At 42.0% G+C, this 15,377-nt stretch overlaps 1 protein-coding gene across 2 annotated transcripts in view; it reads left to right on the top strand.

Annotated features, from left to right (window-relative positions):
* The window catches only part of EFNA5 (ephrin A5), a 283,524-nt gene that overhangs the window by 262,897 nt on the left and 5,250 nt on the right, over window positions 1-15,377 (top strand). The window contains exons 3-4 of one of the 2 annotated variants that reach the window (XM_019940789.3): window positions 10,415-10,480; window positions 10,880-10,960. In XM_019940789.3, coding sequence (XP_019796348.1) covers window positions 10,415-10,480; window positions 10,880-10,960 — 147 coding nt within the window. The remainder of the gene's footprint in view (window positions 1-10,414; window positions 10,481-10,879; window positions 10,961-15,377) is intronic. The other variant, XM_019940791.3, reaches the window with a different exon arrangement.

Below are 15,377 nucleotides of genomic sequence, written 5' to 3'. Positions count from 1 at the left end.
TAGACTAATCACATCTTTATCAAACACGTTATGAACAAAGCAGTGGAATCCCCAGAACTGAGAACCCAGCACAGCTCCTGCCTGCCAGAAACTCATAACTCTAGTAGCAGAGATGCAGTGTAGCAGCCAGCTCTGAGACAAAACAGAATATGGGTTGTGTGCTACCAAGGGGACAGAAACAGACCAGTGTTAAGAACCCAGAAGGGTTGTGTGTTGGAAAAATGGAGAAATATCTCACGTGGCCAGAGCAAGCTGGGATTTTTAAGAGGCAAAGGGAGGGTCACATGAGAAAAGGGAGCCAGGGAGGTTCTGAGAGGAAAGATTGTTGGGACTAGCTGTTAATGTGGATTGAAGGAGGGCAAAGAATAGGAGAGAGAAAGAAGGAAATCAGGGTCGGGCAGATTATGAAAGACCCTGGCTGCTATCTGTGGCGTGATACCCTGGAATGCACAGCCATTAACTTGACTGGAAATGGTCCTACCTAGAGACAACCAGAGCAGACAAGAATACAGTCCTTTGGGCTTCCCTGGTGGCGCAGTGGTTGAGAGTCCGCCTGCCGATGCAGGGGACACAGGTTCGTGCCCCGGTCCGGGAAGATCCCACATGCCGCGGAGCGGCTGGGCCCGTGAGCCATGGCCGCTGAGCCTGCGCGTCCGGAGCCTGTGCTCCGCAACGGGAGAGGCCACAACATTGAGAGGCCCGCGTAACACACACACACATACAAAAAAGAATACAGTCCCTATCCTTAGCTTTGATTTTATTCACTCCGTCAACATAAATTCTTCATCAAGGAAAGCATTTTTGGTGTGAGACAAAACGTACAGTCCTGGTGCCTAAATAACTCCATCCTTGGTAGAACTCAACTTTCCAAAGAGAGAACATTAATTTGTTCAGGCCTCTTAGGGTTCCTTTAGGGGCCTGCTGCCCAAACAAGTGCTACTCCTGTCTAGATACGAATCATACCACCAGAGATGGCAGACAGTGGGGGGACCGTGACCTGTGACTAAGAACAACCAAAGAAACGACTGATTTGTGGAGAGAGATATTTACCCAGATGTGATGCAAAAGAATATTAAAGACAGGAGTAGGAACCATTTACAGCAGCACAATATCCAGAGATGGGTGTGGGCATGGGTGCAGTGTTTGCACCGCCTCTGGACTGGTTTTATTTAGGGCCATCGCTGTAGCACAGTTAGTCTGTGCGGTTGCAGAGGCCGTCTCAGTGCGCAGGCCGGTTGCTTCTCTACAGGATTTATGTCCTCATCTTTGGCAGTGTCCCTCTAATATAATCGCATGCTCACACTCTTAAAACGGGTTGAGAAAAAGAACTCACAGAATCTAAGCACGATTTTTCCAAAAGGAACAGGGTCTTTCACTGCCCTTTATGATTTCTCCAAACTCTCACCCCAGCTTCAGTGCACATCCTCACATAAACCCCTTTGCCCTCCACGCCCAGCCTCCATACACACAAAACTATGGGAGAATCCAGTTTGTCTAATTTAGGCTAGAAATAAAAGGTCACACTTGTCCCCCTGGTTTCCCTTATGCCTCATAAATAACTGTTTTCGTGTGTGGTACGCGGGCCTCTCACTGTTGTGGCCTCTCCCGTTGCGGAGCACAGGCTCTGGACGCGCAGGCTCGGCGGCCATGGCTCATGGGCCCAGCCGCTCCGCGGCATGTGGGATCTTCCCGGACCAGGGCACGAACCTGTGTCTCCTGCATCGGCAGGCGGACTCTCAACCACTGCGCCACCAGGGAAGCCCATATATAACTTTTTGTCACAACTATCCAGAGCTGATCCTTTCCTCCCCCTCACCCCCCCCCAAATTTGCACTTAGAACCAGAGGCTGCTTGCTTTAGGGAAATCGCTGTGCAGTGGGAGCGATACGGGCAGAGCTGATGTTATCAGTCTGTGGAGTAGTGAAATGATATTCTAGATCTAAAGGGATCTGTCACCTGAGTTTCCAAGTGCAATATAGAAGTTCACAGGCCCTCTAAAGTTGGTCATACTTCAACTTTTCTTCTAGAGGGGTAATCTCACAGGGAAACCAAAGCCCATGTGGGTTAACCAGCGGACTGCAAGGCACAAAACAAGTCAGAATGGGTGAACCAGGGAGAAAGTTCAGATCATCATTATACATGCACTCAAACCACTAACCCATGTCCTTTCCAGGGCCCTTCACCAAGGAAGATAAGGATGAAAGTGGTTATGAAAGGTTCAAAGAAATATTAACTTTTTTCTAGGAGTTTCTTTGGATTGTATTAACTTGATGTTTATTAGTAATTTTGTGTCGTGCTACATTAGTGCTGTATGATAATGACATTGTTTCTGTTAATACTGTACAAATGAGTAATGGGATTTGTGACTTTCATTGCTTATCAGTTAACTATCACCCCAATAGCACATCACAGAGATGACCCAAGGGCCCTGTGTCAAAGTAATAATATAAATAGTTCCTCCTTGGGATTCTAGGAATTCTGCATTTGTCTGAGTTTTTTTTTTTTTTTTGTCGTTATTAGCTTTATTATGTGGCTTCTAGCTGAAGAAGAGTTTTTATAAGTGAATCATTTTTCCTGTCTTCTTTTGCCAGATTATACCTATTTGGTAGAGCAGGTGAAATTCACCAAAATCACCACAACCAAGAGACACAACTATCTGACCTTAAAGGCCTGGTACAGTCATTTCAGTAGTACTGCCTCAGGCAAGCCCAGTTCTCAGAAAATAGTTACAACACTAGTGTATAATAGGAAACTTTTTTCTTCCCTAACTGTTCAAAGATGTTCAGTGAATTTTTGAAAAATAGTAAAATATCCAATTAGGAACTGAACTATGTATTTCCTCGTGTTTAAGGTTTTGTTAACAATTCAAATGATATCTAAGTGTTATGTTGCATTTTGTGCCTATGTGGGCTGGAATTTGCCAGTCATATCATGGAAGAAAATCAAGTCTAGGTTCAGAATCTGAGGTTTAAGCTGACTTAAATTTTTCTTAAAAAGAATTAGAAATGCTTCTTATAGAGGATATTTTAAAAGCATTCTCTGAAATCCAGGTTATTTTTTGGTCATGCCTTAACAGATATACAAATACATGGGACTAGCCTTCCTCAGTAAGCAGTAGAAACAGGTTGGTTGTCACTGTGCTTTAAAAAGCAAGTAAAAGTTTGCCCGCACTTCAAACAAATGGGTACAAAAACATGATAATGTCTTATTTGTTTATTCCTAGAAATCGCGAAAGAATTTGTCCTCGGCCATTTATTTGAGGTTGCTAAGAAAAAGTAATTGATCTACTGAGGCTTCGCTGCTGGAACTTAAATAACACTTAGGTTAGCCGTCTGCAGGGAAACTTTGCCTAAGGGGGTAGAGAGGTGGGGGGGGCATGGGTGTGATGGGTGGGTACCTCCTATTTTTTCTTTTGTCTGAGGCTGCACAGCTGGAACTTATTTTACTTCTCTCACCCTGAACTCTGCTCTAATTTTTTGTCCCCGTTACAGTTCCCTGGTGTTGAAACCAAGATTTAGCTTGCAGAGTACACTCTACCCTTATTTTATTGTTGGAAATACCCCTCTTCCTTTTCTAGTTTTTTAAAAAGAAACATCCCCAGAGCCATATCAAAGTCTCTATTGTTTACATGATATTTTAAATTTCTCCAAGGCTTCCACCTTTACTTAGTAACCTCATTTCCAAGTTTTACCTCTGGGGCTTTGACCTTAACCTGCCAGTGATTCAAGTCTTGAGACACAGCAGGCTGTGGGAGATGAATTGTGTGGGCAGAGCAGTCGGGGGCTGAGGTTGCTCTTAGGGTGCAAGCTTGATAAACCCGGGGCCAAAAGCAGGTTATTAAAACGTGACTTTTAAATCTCAGAAGGTAGACTGGTGAGATGTATTGCATCATAACTGGTGATTTTGTTTTTAATATGAAAATTAGGTATTGTGCTGCTTTTAAGAAGGGCAGATAGCCAGCTGCAAGTTGTTGCTGGGGTCTTCTTTCAAGAGGCCTAACTTTTGTTTTAAGACTTTTCCTGAGGATCTGGTAACCATTTTCCAAGAAGTCCATATGGCTTTGGTTAATCTCTATCCTATTCCCACCACTTCTTCGGTTCCCTACCCTCCACCCACATACACAAAATGGATTTTATTGACTCATTAAATTCTACACGACATTTTCCGTAGTACCATTTGTTTAAATGGGCTTTACTTCTTCAGCATTTATTGTGAAAAGAATATTAATGCTTAATTCTGCCATCACCTGTCTAATTTACATATATTTATGTTGTATGTGAGACCGCGTGAAAACCTACAGAGGAAAAACTGGGCTGTGCTAACAGCTAATAGCCCATCTTTTCTTTTGACTTGCACAAATTAAGAAATATTGTCTGCGGCAAACACAATGGAAAACTGTGTTTTTAATACCGCCCCCCCCCCCCACACACACACTCATTTCTTTGGAAAAGAAGCAGCTGATTATTTTTTAAAAATAAAATTTCCCAAAGTACTCAGGTTGACAAGGGACACAGAAAAGGAGAAGGATTTGGCTTTTGGAATTACGATTTGAGGATGAATAAGGTTAGGCAGAGGGATGATAAAATGAACTAATGAGTACAGGATTGGGCCTGAAAATATGAGAATCTCACCCCTCTCCTTTTCGGTTCCTTATGAAGAAGAACATTTGTTTCCTTGATGGCTTTTGAGTTGCTTAAAATCTCATGATGTTTATGTTTGATAGCCTGTGTAAAAGATAAATAGGAGTTTTTTGATACGAAGAGAAATTTTAACTTATTATTTGAAGTCCTTTTATTTCTGGTGTCTTCAAGTCCATCTTTATATTCTATTTCTCACAGTTGAGGAAAGGCATTCTCTCTTATGATTTAAGTTTACGTTTTGTATCAAAGCTCATTTAGGTTCCCCCAGCAATTTGGAGTTAATGTGAGGCATCATGCTAATTACGAGAAACGGCACAGGCTGGCTACATTAGCAAAAGCTAAGTGGCATGGGGAGGAAAATGAGAAACAGTTTTTAAATGCCGCAGTGAAAACAAATAGAGATGTCTTGTAGTGTTTCCTCAACAGCAGTTTATAATTACCTCTCTTCAAGGCCTGTTTTAAGTGGACTTGTACCAGTAGCTTGAAAAGTAAACTCCTGAGGGGTGCGTTTGTTTAGACATGGCAGCAGAATCAGGGAGGAGCTGCTGTGTGGGAGCCTTCAGCAGCGTGCGCTCCGGTGCCTTAGTCCTAAAGCCTCGAGTGGGCATGGGAAACCCTTGACTGCACAGCATCATGTCAGTTGGCTCTTGAGTAACAGATCAGCCCCGAATTTGTGGCTAAGACGGCATTTATTATTTCACCATTTCTGTGGGTCATGAATCCAGGGGCGGCTTAGCTGCGTCCTCTGGGGCTGGGTCTCTCCCAAAGCGACAGTCATTTGAAGGATTCGGTTTGTAGCTCACTCGCATGATGGTTAGCTGGATTCTGCTCCTTGCGGGTTGTTGCACTGAGGTGTCAGCTTCTTGCACGCACTTGTCTGGAAGTCTCCCTCTGCTCCTTGCCGTGTGGGCCTTTCCACTGAGAACCTCACAGTGTGGCCCCTTGCTTCAGAAGGTGAGCGAGAGTGCTAAGGAGAAAGGAGGGCACAGTCTTTTACAACATAATCACAGAAGTGACATCCCATCACTTTTGCTGTATTCCACTCACCGGAAGCAAGCAACCAGGGCCAGCCCACTCTCAAGGGGAGGGGCAGACACAGAGCATGCATACCAGGTGTGGATGGTTGGAGCTAGGTCAGAAGTTGCCTGCCACAAGCAGGATGCCACATCCAGCCGATGGGCCCACAGTTAACTGTGATGTGGATGCTACAAATATTTGCAATGCTAAATACAGCCTTTGGAAGTACAGATTTGGAGGTATTGAATGTGGTCCCCTTTATGTATCAGATTGGCTGATAAGTGCTGAGCCATGCTCACCTGAGCCCCAGGAGAGCAAGCAAACAGGTTTTCAGGAATGGCTGAAGTTAGAGCTCCTGTCTGAAGTCACGCAACAGAGCGAAGATAAGCAGCCCTTTTTTAGCAGGATACTCTAAACACGGAGAACCAGAGGGCCCCTAGATTATATTTCATTTTGTCTTGTAAGGTTGTGATGGGTACTTTGTAGATCATTAGGGGGAAGGGACTCTGTGGATTGATTTATAAAGTTGCTATTAAGATCGTGGAATGGGAGGCTGTGCTTGTTTTAATGGTCCCCACACCCCTACTCCCAGCTTCCTGACTCCAAAGGTACATTTTCAGCAGTAAACTGAGTAAAGGGACATGAATTTGGATTATGTGACAAATGTTTAAGACATGAATTGAATTTCTCATTTTAATCTGACAAATTCTATTTTAAAATCCATATATCTTTTTTTTATGGAAATATGGTCGATTTACAATGTTGTGTTACTTTCTGGTGTACAGCAAAGTGATTCAGTTATATATATATCTTTCAGATTGTTTTCCATTATGGTTTATTGCAAGATATTGAGTATAGCTCCCTGTGCTACACAGTAGGACCTTGTTGTTTATCTATTTTATATACAGTAGTTTGTATATTGTAATCCCAAACTCCCTCCCCCCTTTTCCCTGGTAACCATAAGTTTGTTTTCTACGTCTGTGAGTCTGTTTCTGTTCTGTAAATAAGTTCATTTGTATATTTTAGATTCCACATGTAAGTGATATCATATGGTATTTATCTTCCTCTGCCTGCCTTACTTCACTTAGTGTGATAATCTCTAGGTCCATCCATGTCACTGCAAATGGCATTATTTCATTCTTTTTTATGGCTGAGTAATATTCCATTGTATAAATATATACACATCTTCTTTATCTTTCCATCTGTCTGTGGACGTTTAGGTTGCTTCCATGTCTTGGCATTGTAAATAGTGCTGCTGTGAACATTGGGGTGTATGTATCTTTTCGAATTAGTTTCCTCCGGATATATGCCCAGTAGTGGGACTGCTGGGTCATACAGTAGTTCTATTATAAGTTTTTTAAGGACCCTCCATACTGTTCTCCATAGTGGCTGTACCAATTTACATTCCCACCAACAGTGTAGGAGGCTTCCCTTTTCTCCACATCCTCTCCAGCACAGAAAATCCAAATATCATTATAGGAAGAGTTCAGGTCTAGGTTTTCTTCCCCTGTTGCAGGTGAAGACCTCTTTTTGGTTGCTACAGCTCCAATTTGGGAACTCAGGGATGAAATGTTATAATTCTTTTGTCCCAGTTGCTGTTGTTTGGCTTCTGGAGGACCTGTAAAGCCTGGATAAAATTCCCTCTGATAAACACTCCCGCGACACCCTCACATGCCCAGATGAAGCTCATGCAAACCTCAGTTACCACATGGATGCCTCCTGGTCCCTAAACTGTGTTTCCTACCTATGTCCCCAGCTGGGATAAGCACAGCACAAGGACAGAAACAGTTTGTCTTACACATCTTCGCATCCATAGCACCTAACAGGGCAACTGTACATAGCAGTTTTAAAAGCGTTTGAGTGGATAGGTAAAGCTGCAGTCATATATAATAAATGGTAGTAATTATTTATTATCCGTTTCCAAACTTTCACTATTAACTTTCTAAGGAAAACAGCGTATTGTTTTAACTAAAAGTGTTACTTAGTATAAAGTGAAGTGTGTCTCTAGAATCATAGAGATCAATAATACCCACCTCCTGACAAAGGCCAGACACGTTTTAAGCTTTTACTCCCTCATGTCCATCTTCAATCTTGCTCATAATTGATCCCAAGAGGATTTTCTTTATAAATTTACTTGTGTGACTATTACATTTTTCAGTTCCTCTGTTTTGTGTTTTTAATGCTTCAAGCCTCCGCTTTGTTGTTTAGGTGTGACTAGTAAAGCACTTTCATATTACCTTATATATTCAAATATTACTAATAATAATCATTCTTCGTAAGTGATATAAAGGAACCCTCTATTTGTCAGGCAGGAGGTGTGGGGTTAAGAAACCTGGAACAGGACATGGAATAAAGCCACACTCCCAGTTTTTTAAACCTTGCATAAAAAATTGAGTTTTGCTCACATATGGAAAAGTTTTTATGCCTTCTGGTATTATATTTGTTTTTCAACGTGGCAAACAAGGGACCCAAGTTATACCGACTTAGGTTAAGATTTCATGAGCTCAGGTCAGAGGCTGTGGAGTCAAGGGACTTAATGTAATCTGCACTGTGTACTCACATTATATGTTTATATTCTTTATCAGTCTCTCTAAGGATTAGAGTATAATAGTCAAACAGCATCATAAGGTATCAGTCACGTTATCATTGTCATACAGCTTTTCTGGCGATAGAGAGGAGATGAGGAAGGGAGAAGTTTGATGGGGAAGAGAGGTCTTTATAAATATAAGTACATTTAATATTTTTAGTGTACAGAATAATATAGCTCATCCAGTAACTAAGGCTAATTGTCCCTCTTTGCGAGCTGGTGAGAGAACTCTCTTGAATTTTTCCTGGACAGTTTATCATGTGTTGATGTTTAGTTATTCCAGCGTGCCCCACAATGATTTTTGTGTCCTGGATTTATAGGATTTCTCCTATATAGAAATCTGAAAAATGTGTGCTAACTCTAAGAAGTTCCCCCACTAAAACAAACATTTGATCTTGCCTTGAGCCTGTTATATCTTACAGTATCATCAGTAAAATCAGCTACTGCATGTGGTAAATCAAGTTCACAAGGCTTGCAGTAAGTTCATCTCAGCTCAGAAATCCATAGCACAGCAGCGTAAACATCCATGTGTCACTTTTTCACACCACCTCTCATAAATAAGATATAAACTATCTCAAGAACCCATGGTTTTTCTAACGACTTGGAGTCACCTATGTGTACTGTATTCGTGACGTGCACATTTGCAGTTGGGGTCCACAGGAAGGACTTCATTTCCTGGATCGAACCACAGAGTGCAAATATTGTGCCCTAAATAACACACTAGTTACTGTAAATGTCAGTAGAGGGAGTTTTTCCGACTTTGATTTAATGAAAGCCTACAGCAAAGCCAGCTGTTAGCACTTCTTAACTGCTTGTCAGAGCGAACACGAAGGTGGGGAGGGCTGAAAACATCTTTTCTGTATCTACTTTGGTCTAAGAATTAAGAGCGTTTTCAACAGGTGTTGCATAGCGACACGGGGGTCCTTTCCAGCTTGATGTCTTTTAGGTGGTGACTTTATAAGTTCTCCTCCAGGATGTGGACCTGGAGTTACATGAGGAGATTGTTGGGAAGTTAACCTAGAGTTTGCATCTTGAATCCTCTCACCCGCAAAATCAGCATTTTCGTTTTCTGGGCTCATCATGAGGGACAGTAAGAATAGAGGAGGGAGAGGGCACACTGAACACCGGTCCTCTCTTTGTCACTGACAGTATTACCAAACTAATTGTGAGCCATGTGTATTTTGACTGATATCATCTGCTCTTTCTGAACAAAGAAAACACTTGAAGCAAACACATAGGGAGGAAAGTATGCAGCACTCGTTTCTGTAATTTTTGTCATCTTTAGAATGCATGTGTAAACATATGTGATTGTTAAGGGTCTTACGGCCTTGGAAATCCCTTTGACATTATGCTGGGTGTACTGAGGGGAGATCATCTTTCAAACGCAGGGGAAGTTTACAGTCTTATTATCTTGAAGAGGAGAAGAAAGTTTCTTCCTCAAATGATTTATAACTTGAAACATGTTGTCATGTTTTGGTAAGCCCACTTTATTAATTCCATCCTTCTCTGTGGCAAATTTTTAAAAATAAATGTACCATTGCAACCCAGTACTTTCTCAATAGCATATTGTACTTATAATAGCCTGATGGAAGTTGCTGGGTTTGGTTTAGTCATACAGAATGTGGAGCCAAGTTCTGAGTAAAACCTTTAATTGAATTACCTGCAAAGCACTGACAGACAGGCTTTCAGGACAGACAGAGCTTTGTTTTCCCCAGCAGAACTAGGTCATGTTTAAGTTGGCCTTGTAACTGTTAACTGGATTTTGCCAACGCTTGCTTACACCCTGGGCTCTGGTGGCTGGGGGGGCCCCTTTCCTGCTCTCTGTGAAAGCAGGAGGACTCATGCGGCATTATCTCCTTATTTTAGAGAAAACTGATTACAGATCAAGTTAAACGCAAGAGCCTTTGAAATAAGAATCCAAAGTATTCTTCTGTAGATTACCAACGTTCTTGCATGATTCTTTCTTTATTGTATTGCAAAGGAAAGACAGGTATAGGAAAGTAGCCCTTTCGATAGCAGTCAGTCAGTGTCAGTCTGAAAAGTATTTCTGTTTCATCTTCTGGGAAGAATTCATGAAAGAATTTACTGTGGCCCATTTGCATTTGCAAATGAATAATCTGGTGGTGTTCTCTCCTTTCTCTCTTGCTCTCTCTTTTTGTCTTTTCCACAGCCTCTGCAATCCCAGATAATGGAAGACGGTCCTGTCTAAAGCTCAAAGTCTTTGTGCGACCAACAAGTAAGTTCACTAAAATGAGCTTCCGAGGGTGGCTTCACTGCGCATGCTCTATTGTGTGGTCTGGTTCACAGCGGTAAAACTTTTTTTTTTTTACTGTAAATCCTGTGTGGTATCTGTTTTGTATTATCAACATCCATGTTTCAGTTTTCATCAAATTTTTTCTCATTATTTTTCATGATGCCTTTATTTTAAGTACACAGCAGTTGCTAACTTGTTGTTTCTCAGACTGTTGTACGTGCACAGCAAATGGGAACAATATTGGCATTTGGATACATGCCACTGATTGTAAAACAGTCTCTCCATAAGTAAAAGGAAAAATTAGAAAGAAAAAAGAAAGAAGCGGGAGTTTAAGGGTGTCTTCACTAACATATTTGGCTGTTATCTCTATTTTTGTTATAGATAGCTGTATGAAAACTATAGGTGTTCATGATCGTGTTTTCGATGTTAACGACAAAGTAGAAAATTCATTAGAACCAGCAGGTTAGTATGCTTAGAGAATCTCTCTTAACAAATGCATCTCTCTCTGGTGCTTCAGTACTTTTTTTCCTTTCTTCCTCTCCGCATGTTTGCATGTTACAGTTGCTCTGCTTTTGCTCATTGCTAGCAACGCTAATATTACTTATATTCTACCTCATTCCTCCAGTATCTCTGTGTAATGCATGTTAGATAAATTATGACTTTTCTTTTTTTTTGACATGGGTTTGATACAATGCAGTATCCTAGTATAGAAGCCCCATCAGAAAGCTAAAAGTCTCACTACTTTTTTACCATATCCTCTGAGCATGCTGGTGAATTACTGTGACTATTAATGGATCTGTTTTCATGTAAGACAGAAAAAAATTTCTACTCTATGTGCTTATAAAACTTTACTTTTATATTATATCCAAATCTATGGATAAAAGTAATAAGACTATTGCACAAAATAGCAACTAATTCAACCTGTTTAGTTTTCTCTAGAAATTCACATGCATCATTGAACTGATCTAAAGGACTTCATTTTACTTCAAATATTATTTGTGCTGTTGTCAATAGAAATAGGTCTGGAGAAGCATAACCATGTTGCCTCCTAACACCACAAACTCATGCACCTGCTGCTCCCACAAACGTATCCGCAGTAGTCTGTCGAGCCAAACGTGATCCTTGATTACTGAGGCAAAACAAGTATCGAGGATAAGTGAATCTTTTCTACTACTTCTATCTTCCATACCCCCAAACTTTCCCATCACTATGAAGAAAAATAAAACCCACCAACGGGATCGTTGAAGCCTCTGTACTGCAGCATACTGTGGATAATGTAAACTCTCCACTTGGTTATAAATTCAATCTGGCTCTTTAACGCAGCTAGACTGATTATGAGGTGGGGGGAGCCCTCTATCCTCTGTTCACTGAGGAGTGTGCCTCAAAGCCCTTGTAAGCCCCCTCTTATGTAAACAGAGACTTCTTTTTCACCTATTTGCAGTAGGACTTACCTTTCTGATGGCCCTGGAAATTAAAAGGTTGTGAGGTCCACTTTATCCTTTGAGTACTGTTACTGGGACACACAGTCAATGAGCCTTAGGGAGACTTACCTTGAGTAAATGTGGTGCCTCAGGGCATACAATAGCTTCCACGTTGTGACTGACAGGAAGGGTTAGGCTTTTTCCCCAAGCACTCCTGTTTTTCTAAGGCAGGCATCTTATCTAGAGCACAGAGGAGAGGTGTGTACAATAAGCTCTCAGAGGCCTTAGTGGCTCCCCAGGGATCCGTTAGCTGCTTTAGAAAGTTGCAAGGAATGAGTGCTGACATGGAGACATTTTAATTGTGTTCTGGAAATCTGGAAGCATTACTGTGGCTTTTCAAGGTTCCAGACTCCTCACAAGCTTGAGGACTTGGGCCACCACAGGATCTGTGAGTGAGATGAGATCTTTTAAGGACCCCAGAGGAGTCTACAATCTTCCTTTTGTAACTTGCCCAGGCCATGCAGCTAGTTACACACAGATCCAGGTGTAATATTCATATTTCTCAACTCCCATTCCTACATTAGTATAAAAGGATTCTCTTACCATTGCTAGACATAGAGATGTCCACGGAGAGAACTTTTACTATCTTGGCTTTGTTCATAAGTCATGTGTAGGCTGACCGGCAGGGTTGGGCATGTTATAAAAGTTACCCTGAATTAAGAGTTTCTGATGTACACTGTTGCAGAATGTAGGCAGCGCTTTCCAGTAATCTTTTTTCCAGGTAAATTCCATTGCCTATCGGGAAAGCAAGAGGCTGTTTAGAAACATAACAGATTGCATGTTTTTCACTGGTAATGAAGAGGCACACTGAGGACTGTTCTGACATTAGGAAAACTACCTTTGAATTCAACTAATGATAAAATGCAAGATGCTAACATGCATTCATATGTGAACATATTTCACTGTCTTTGGGGAAACAGACTCTTTGTCAGTGAGCATTTAAGTCCATGATGGCCCCCAAATCTATACACCTGTAACTGATAGAAGTTTGCAAAGCTTTGACAGAATGTGGTCAGACTGTGTGTGTGTGTGTGTGTGTGTGTGTGTGTGTGTGTGTGTGTGTGTGTGTGTGTGTGTGTGTGTGTGTGTGTGTGTGTGTGTGTGTGTGTGTGTGTGTGTGTGTGTGTGTGTGTGTGTTGGGGAGAGGCATGCAGGTGTGCTTGCAGGAAGAAGCTCCCTGAGTCAGTCATGACTATATTTAAGGGCATTCTGGTGATCACCTTCACTAAAGAAGTAAGACAAGGTTGAACTACGATCCCTGGCTGCACGAATGCAATAGTAGATTTGATACTTCCCTGTACTCCTTCGAAAATTCGTACTTGCAGCTCCGCACCACTGTGCTGGATGGTTGAGTGCAGACCCAGACTTTATGAAGCCAGCAAGGCTGAAAGGATTCCACTGCATGTTCTCAGCAATGTATACTAATTCACCTGTCTTTGGAATGTGTTTGTCTCTTTTGTTTGCTTGCACACTCTGCCTGCCAGTTTCCTGTCATCAGGGATACAGGATGATCTCAGGGCACACATATGCCACATAACATGCTCCAAAATATTGCTCGTCTTCTCTCAGTTAACCACCGAAACCCTCATGTTGTGGAATCCTGTAGCCAGGAGGCAAGACTTGATTTGGCTTCTGAAGAGAAGTGTTTTCTTTTTCCAAGCCACATTCACTGTTACAAGTTTTAGAAGTTCTCTCATGTTTAGGTGTAATTTCCATTGGGATAGATTTTGCTTATGAATTCCTCTTTAGAATTCTGAAATTGCTCCGACTTACCTAAATAACGAACAAACAAACAGCCTGTTTTTCATTTTGCTTCCTGAGGGCCACAGAATCTCCCAACACTGAGGCCCTGTTTAATCAAAGGATGCTCTGTAGAATCCTGAGGCAGGACCAATGTTACAGTGAGAAGAGAAGAATCCTGGTCCCCTAACGGGACTGATTTTCTCCTTTGAGGGCAAGAGGGTACTTACTGGTTGGTTGCCTAGAAAAAGGTTAATTCCAAAGATGGCCATGATTTGAGGATCAAAAGGCACATTGGCCTCATGGCTTCTCTTATATGATTGATAGACAAACGCTTTCGTCTCAAAGGTGTGCGAGGTTCATTCCCCCGTCTTGTGCCGTGTGGGCCTAGAGCATGGACAGCCCTCGCTGAGCACCCTGGTCAGACTGAGAAGGCGAGTCCCCTTCAAGCTCACAACTGAGTATCTACGTGTTACTTGGGTACCTCTTTTATCAGTACACTTCCAAACTTTACAAGGAAGAGGACTGGGTAATATGTTGGTGAAGATAAGACTGAGAAGAACCCAATAGCTGATGTAATTTCAGGTGTATAAATATAAGTGGTATTTCAAAATGAACTCTGGAATCCTCTGGGTTTATGGTTCTTTCACAATTAAGCCTGAAGTACTCCATTATTCCGACTAACAACAGGTTGGTGCTCTTAAGACAGTGATTTGGATTTTCTTTTCAGGGCCGTTAAGGGCATTTATGTCTACCTCCTAACTACAGATTTAATACATTTGCAAGGCTAAGAAACGGCAGAGAAAAGAGTCCACAAGTATAAATGACTGCATCATGTGGGGCTTTACATTTTCCCCTGCATCCATTACACTTCCCATTCTTGCTCCCTAACCTTTTCTAGTCTCCTAAGCTAATAGGTATTCCATGCAGGTTTGCTAAGGTCCAGGAGAGGAGAGCAAATTTGACACAGGGAGGCAGCAGCTTCTACACGTGGGGACAGGCTAAAATGATACGAGCACTCCAGAGCAGAAGCCTCAATGCTGAGAAGACATATTTCTAAGTTCATATAGGGAGTGAATGTAATGAACAGAAACAGCTCATGTGAGCATACCTGAAGTAGAGACCAGCCTGAGCCTGCAAGGTGGTCGCTTTAGGACAAATAACAGGGAGTGTGACTCTGCCTAGTGAAGAAAAAGCATCCTATTGTGACATGCTGTGTGATGTGAAAACAGAAATGAATTTAATAGAATAGAGTTATTAATCCATTAAGGTGTTCGAGGTGGGTCATTCAGGGATGTCTAGCGATTATCCTTTGAGGTCTACAGAATTGGGAACAACCACTAGAGTCTCACTTGTACCCAGTCTCTCTGACTGACCATAGAGTGAATCCAGCCTGATAATCAATCGCTGAGCCTCCTACAGGAAGTTCTCCTGATGCTAAAATAAAATCTACCAAAGAATCCCACTGGTGGCCCCACGTGTAGTTCAGAGATCACTGAGTCTAAAAGCACGTGTTAAGCCAGGTGGAAGGAAGAAGACCGGCAACGCCAGAGCATAGCATGGCTCATAGGCAAGCCTCCAGTCTATCTTTGGGTACTAATTGCTGCAAAGTTCCTGTTTCGAAGTTAAGCCTGTTAATCATGCAGCTCGGGAAGGCT

Source organism: Tursiops truncatus, chromosome 3 (genome assembly GCF_011762595.2).
Source record: "Tursiops truncatus isolate mTurTru1 chromosome 3, mTurTru1.mat.Y, whole genome shotgun sequence".
In the NCBI taxonomy this organism is placed as follows: Eukaryota; Metazoa; Chordata; class Mammalia; order Artiodactyla; family Delphinidae; genus Tursiops; species Tursiops truncatus.
This window is presented reverse-complemented; position numbering and strand designations above follow the sequence as displayed.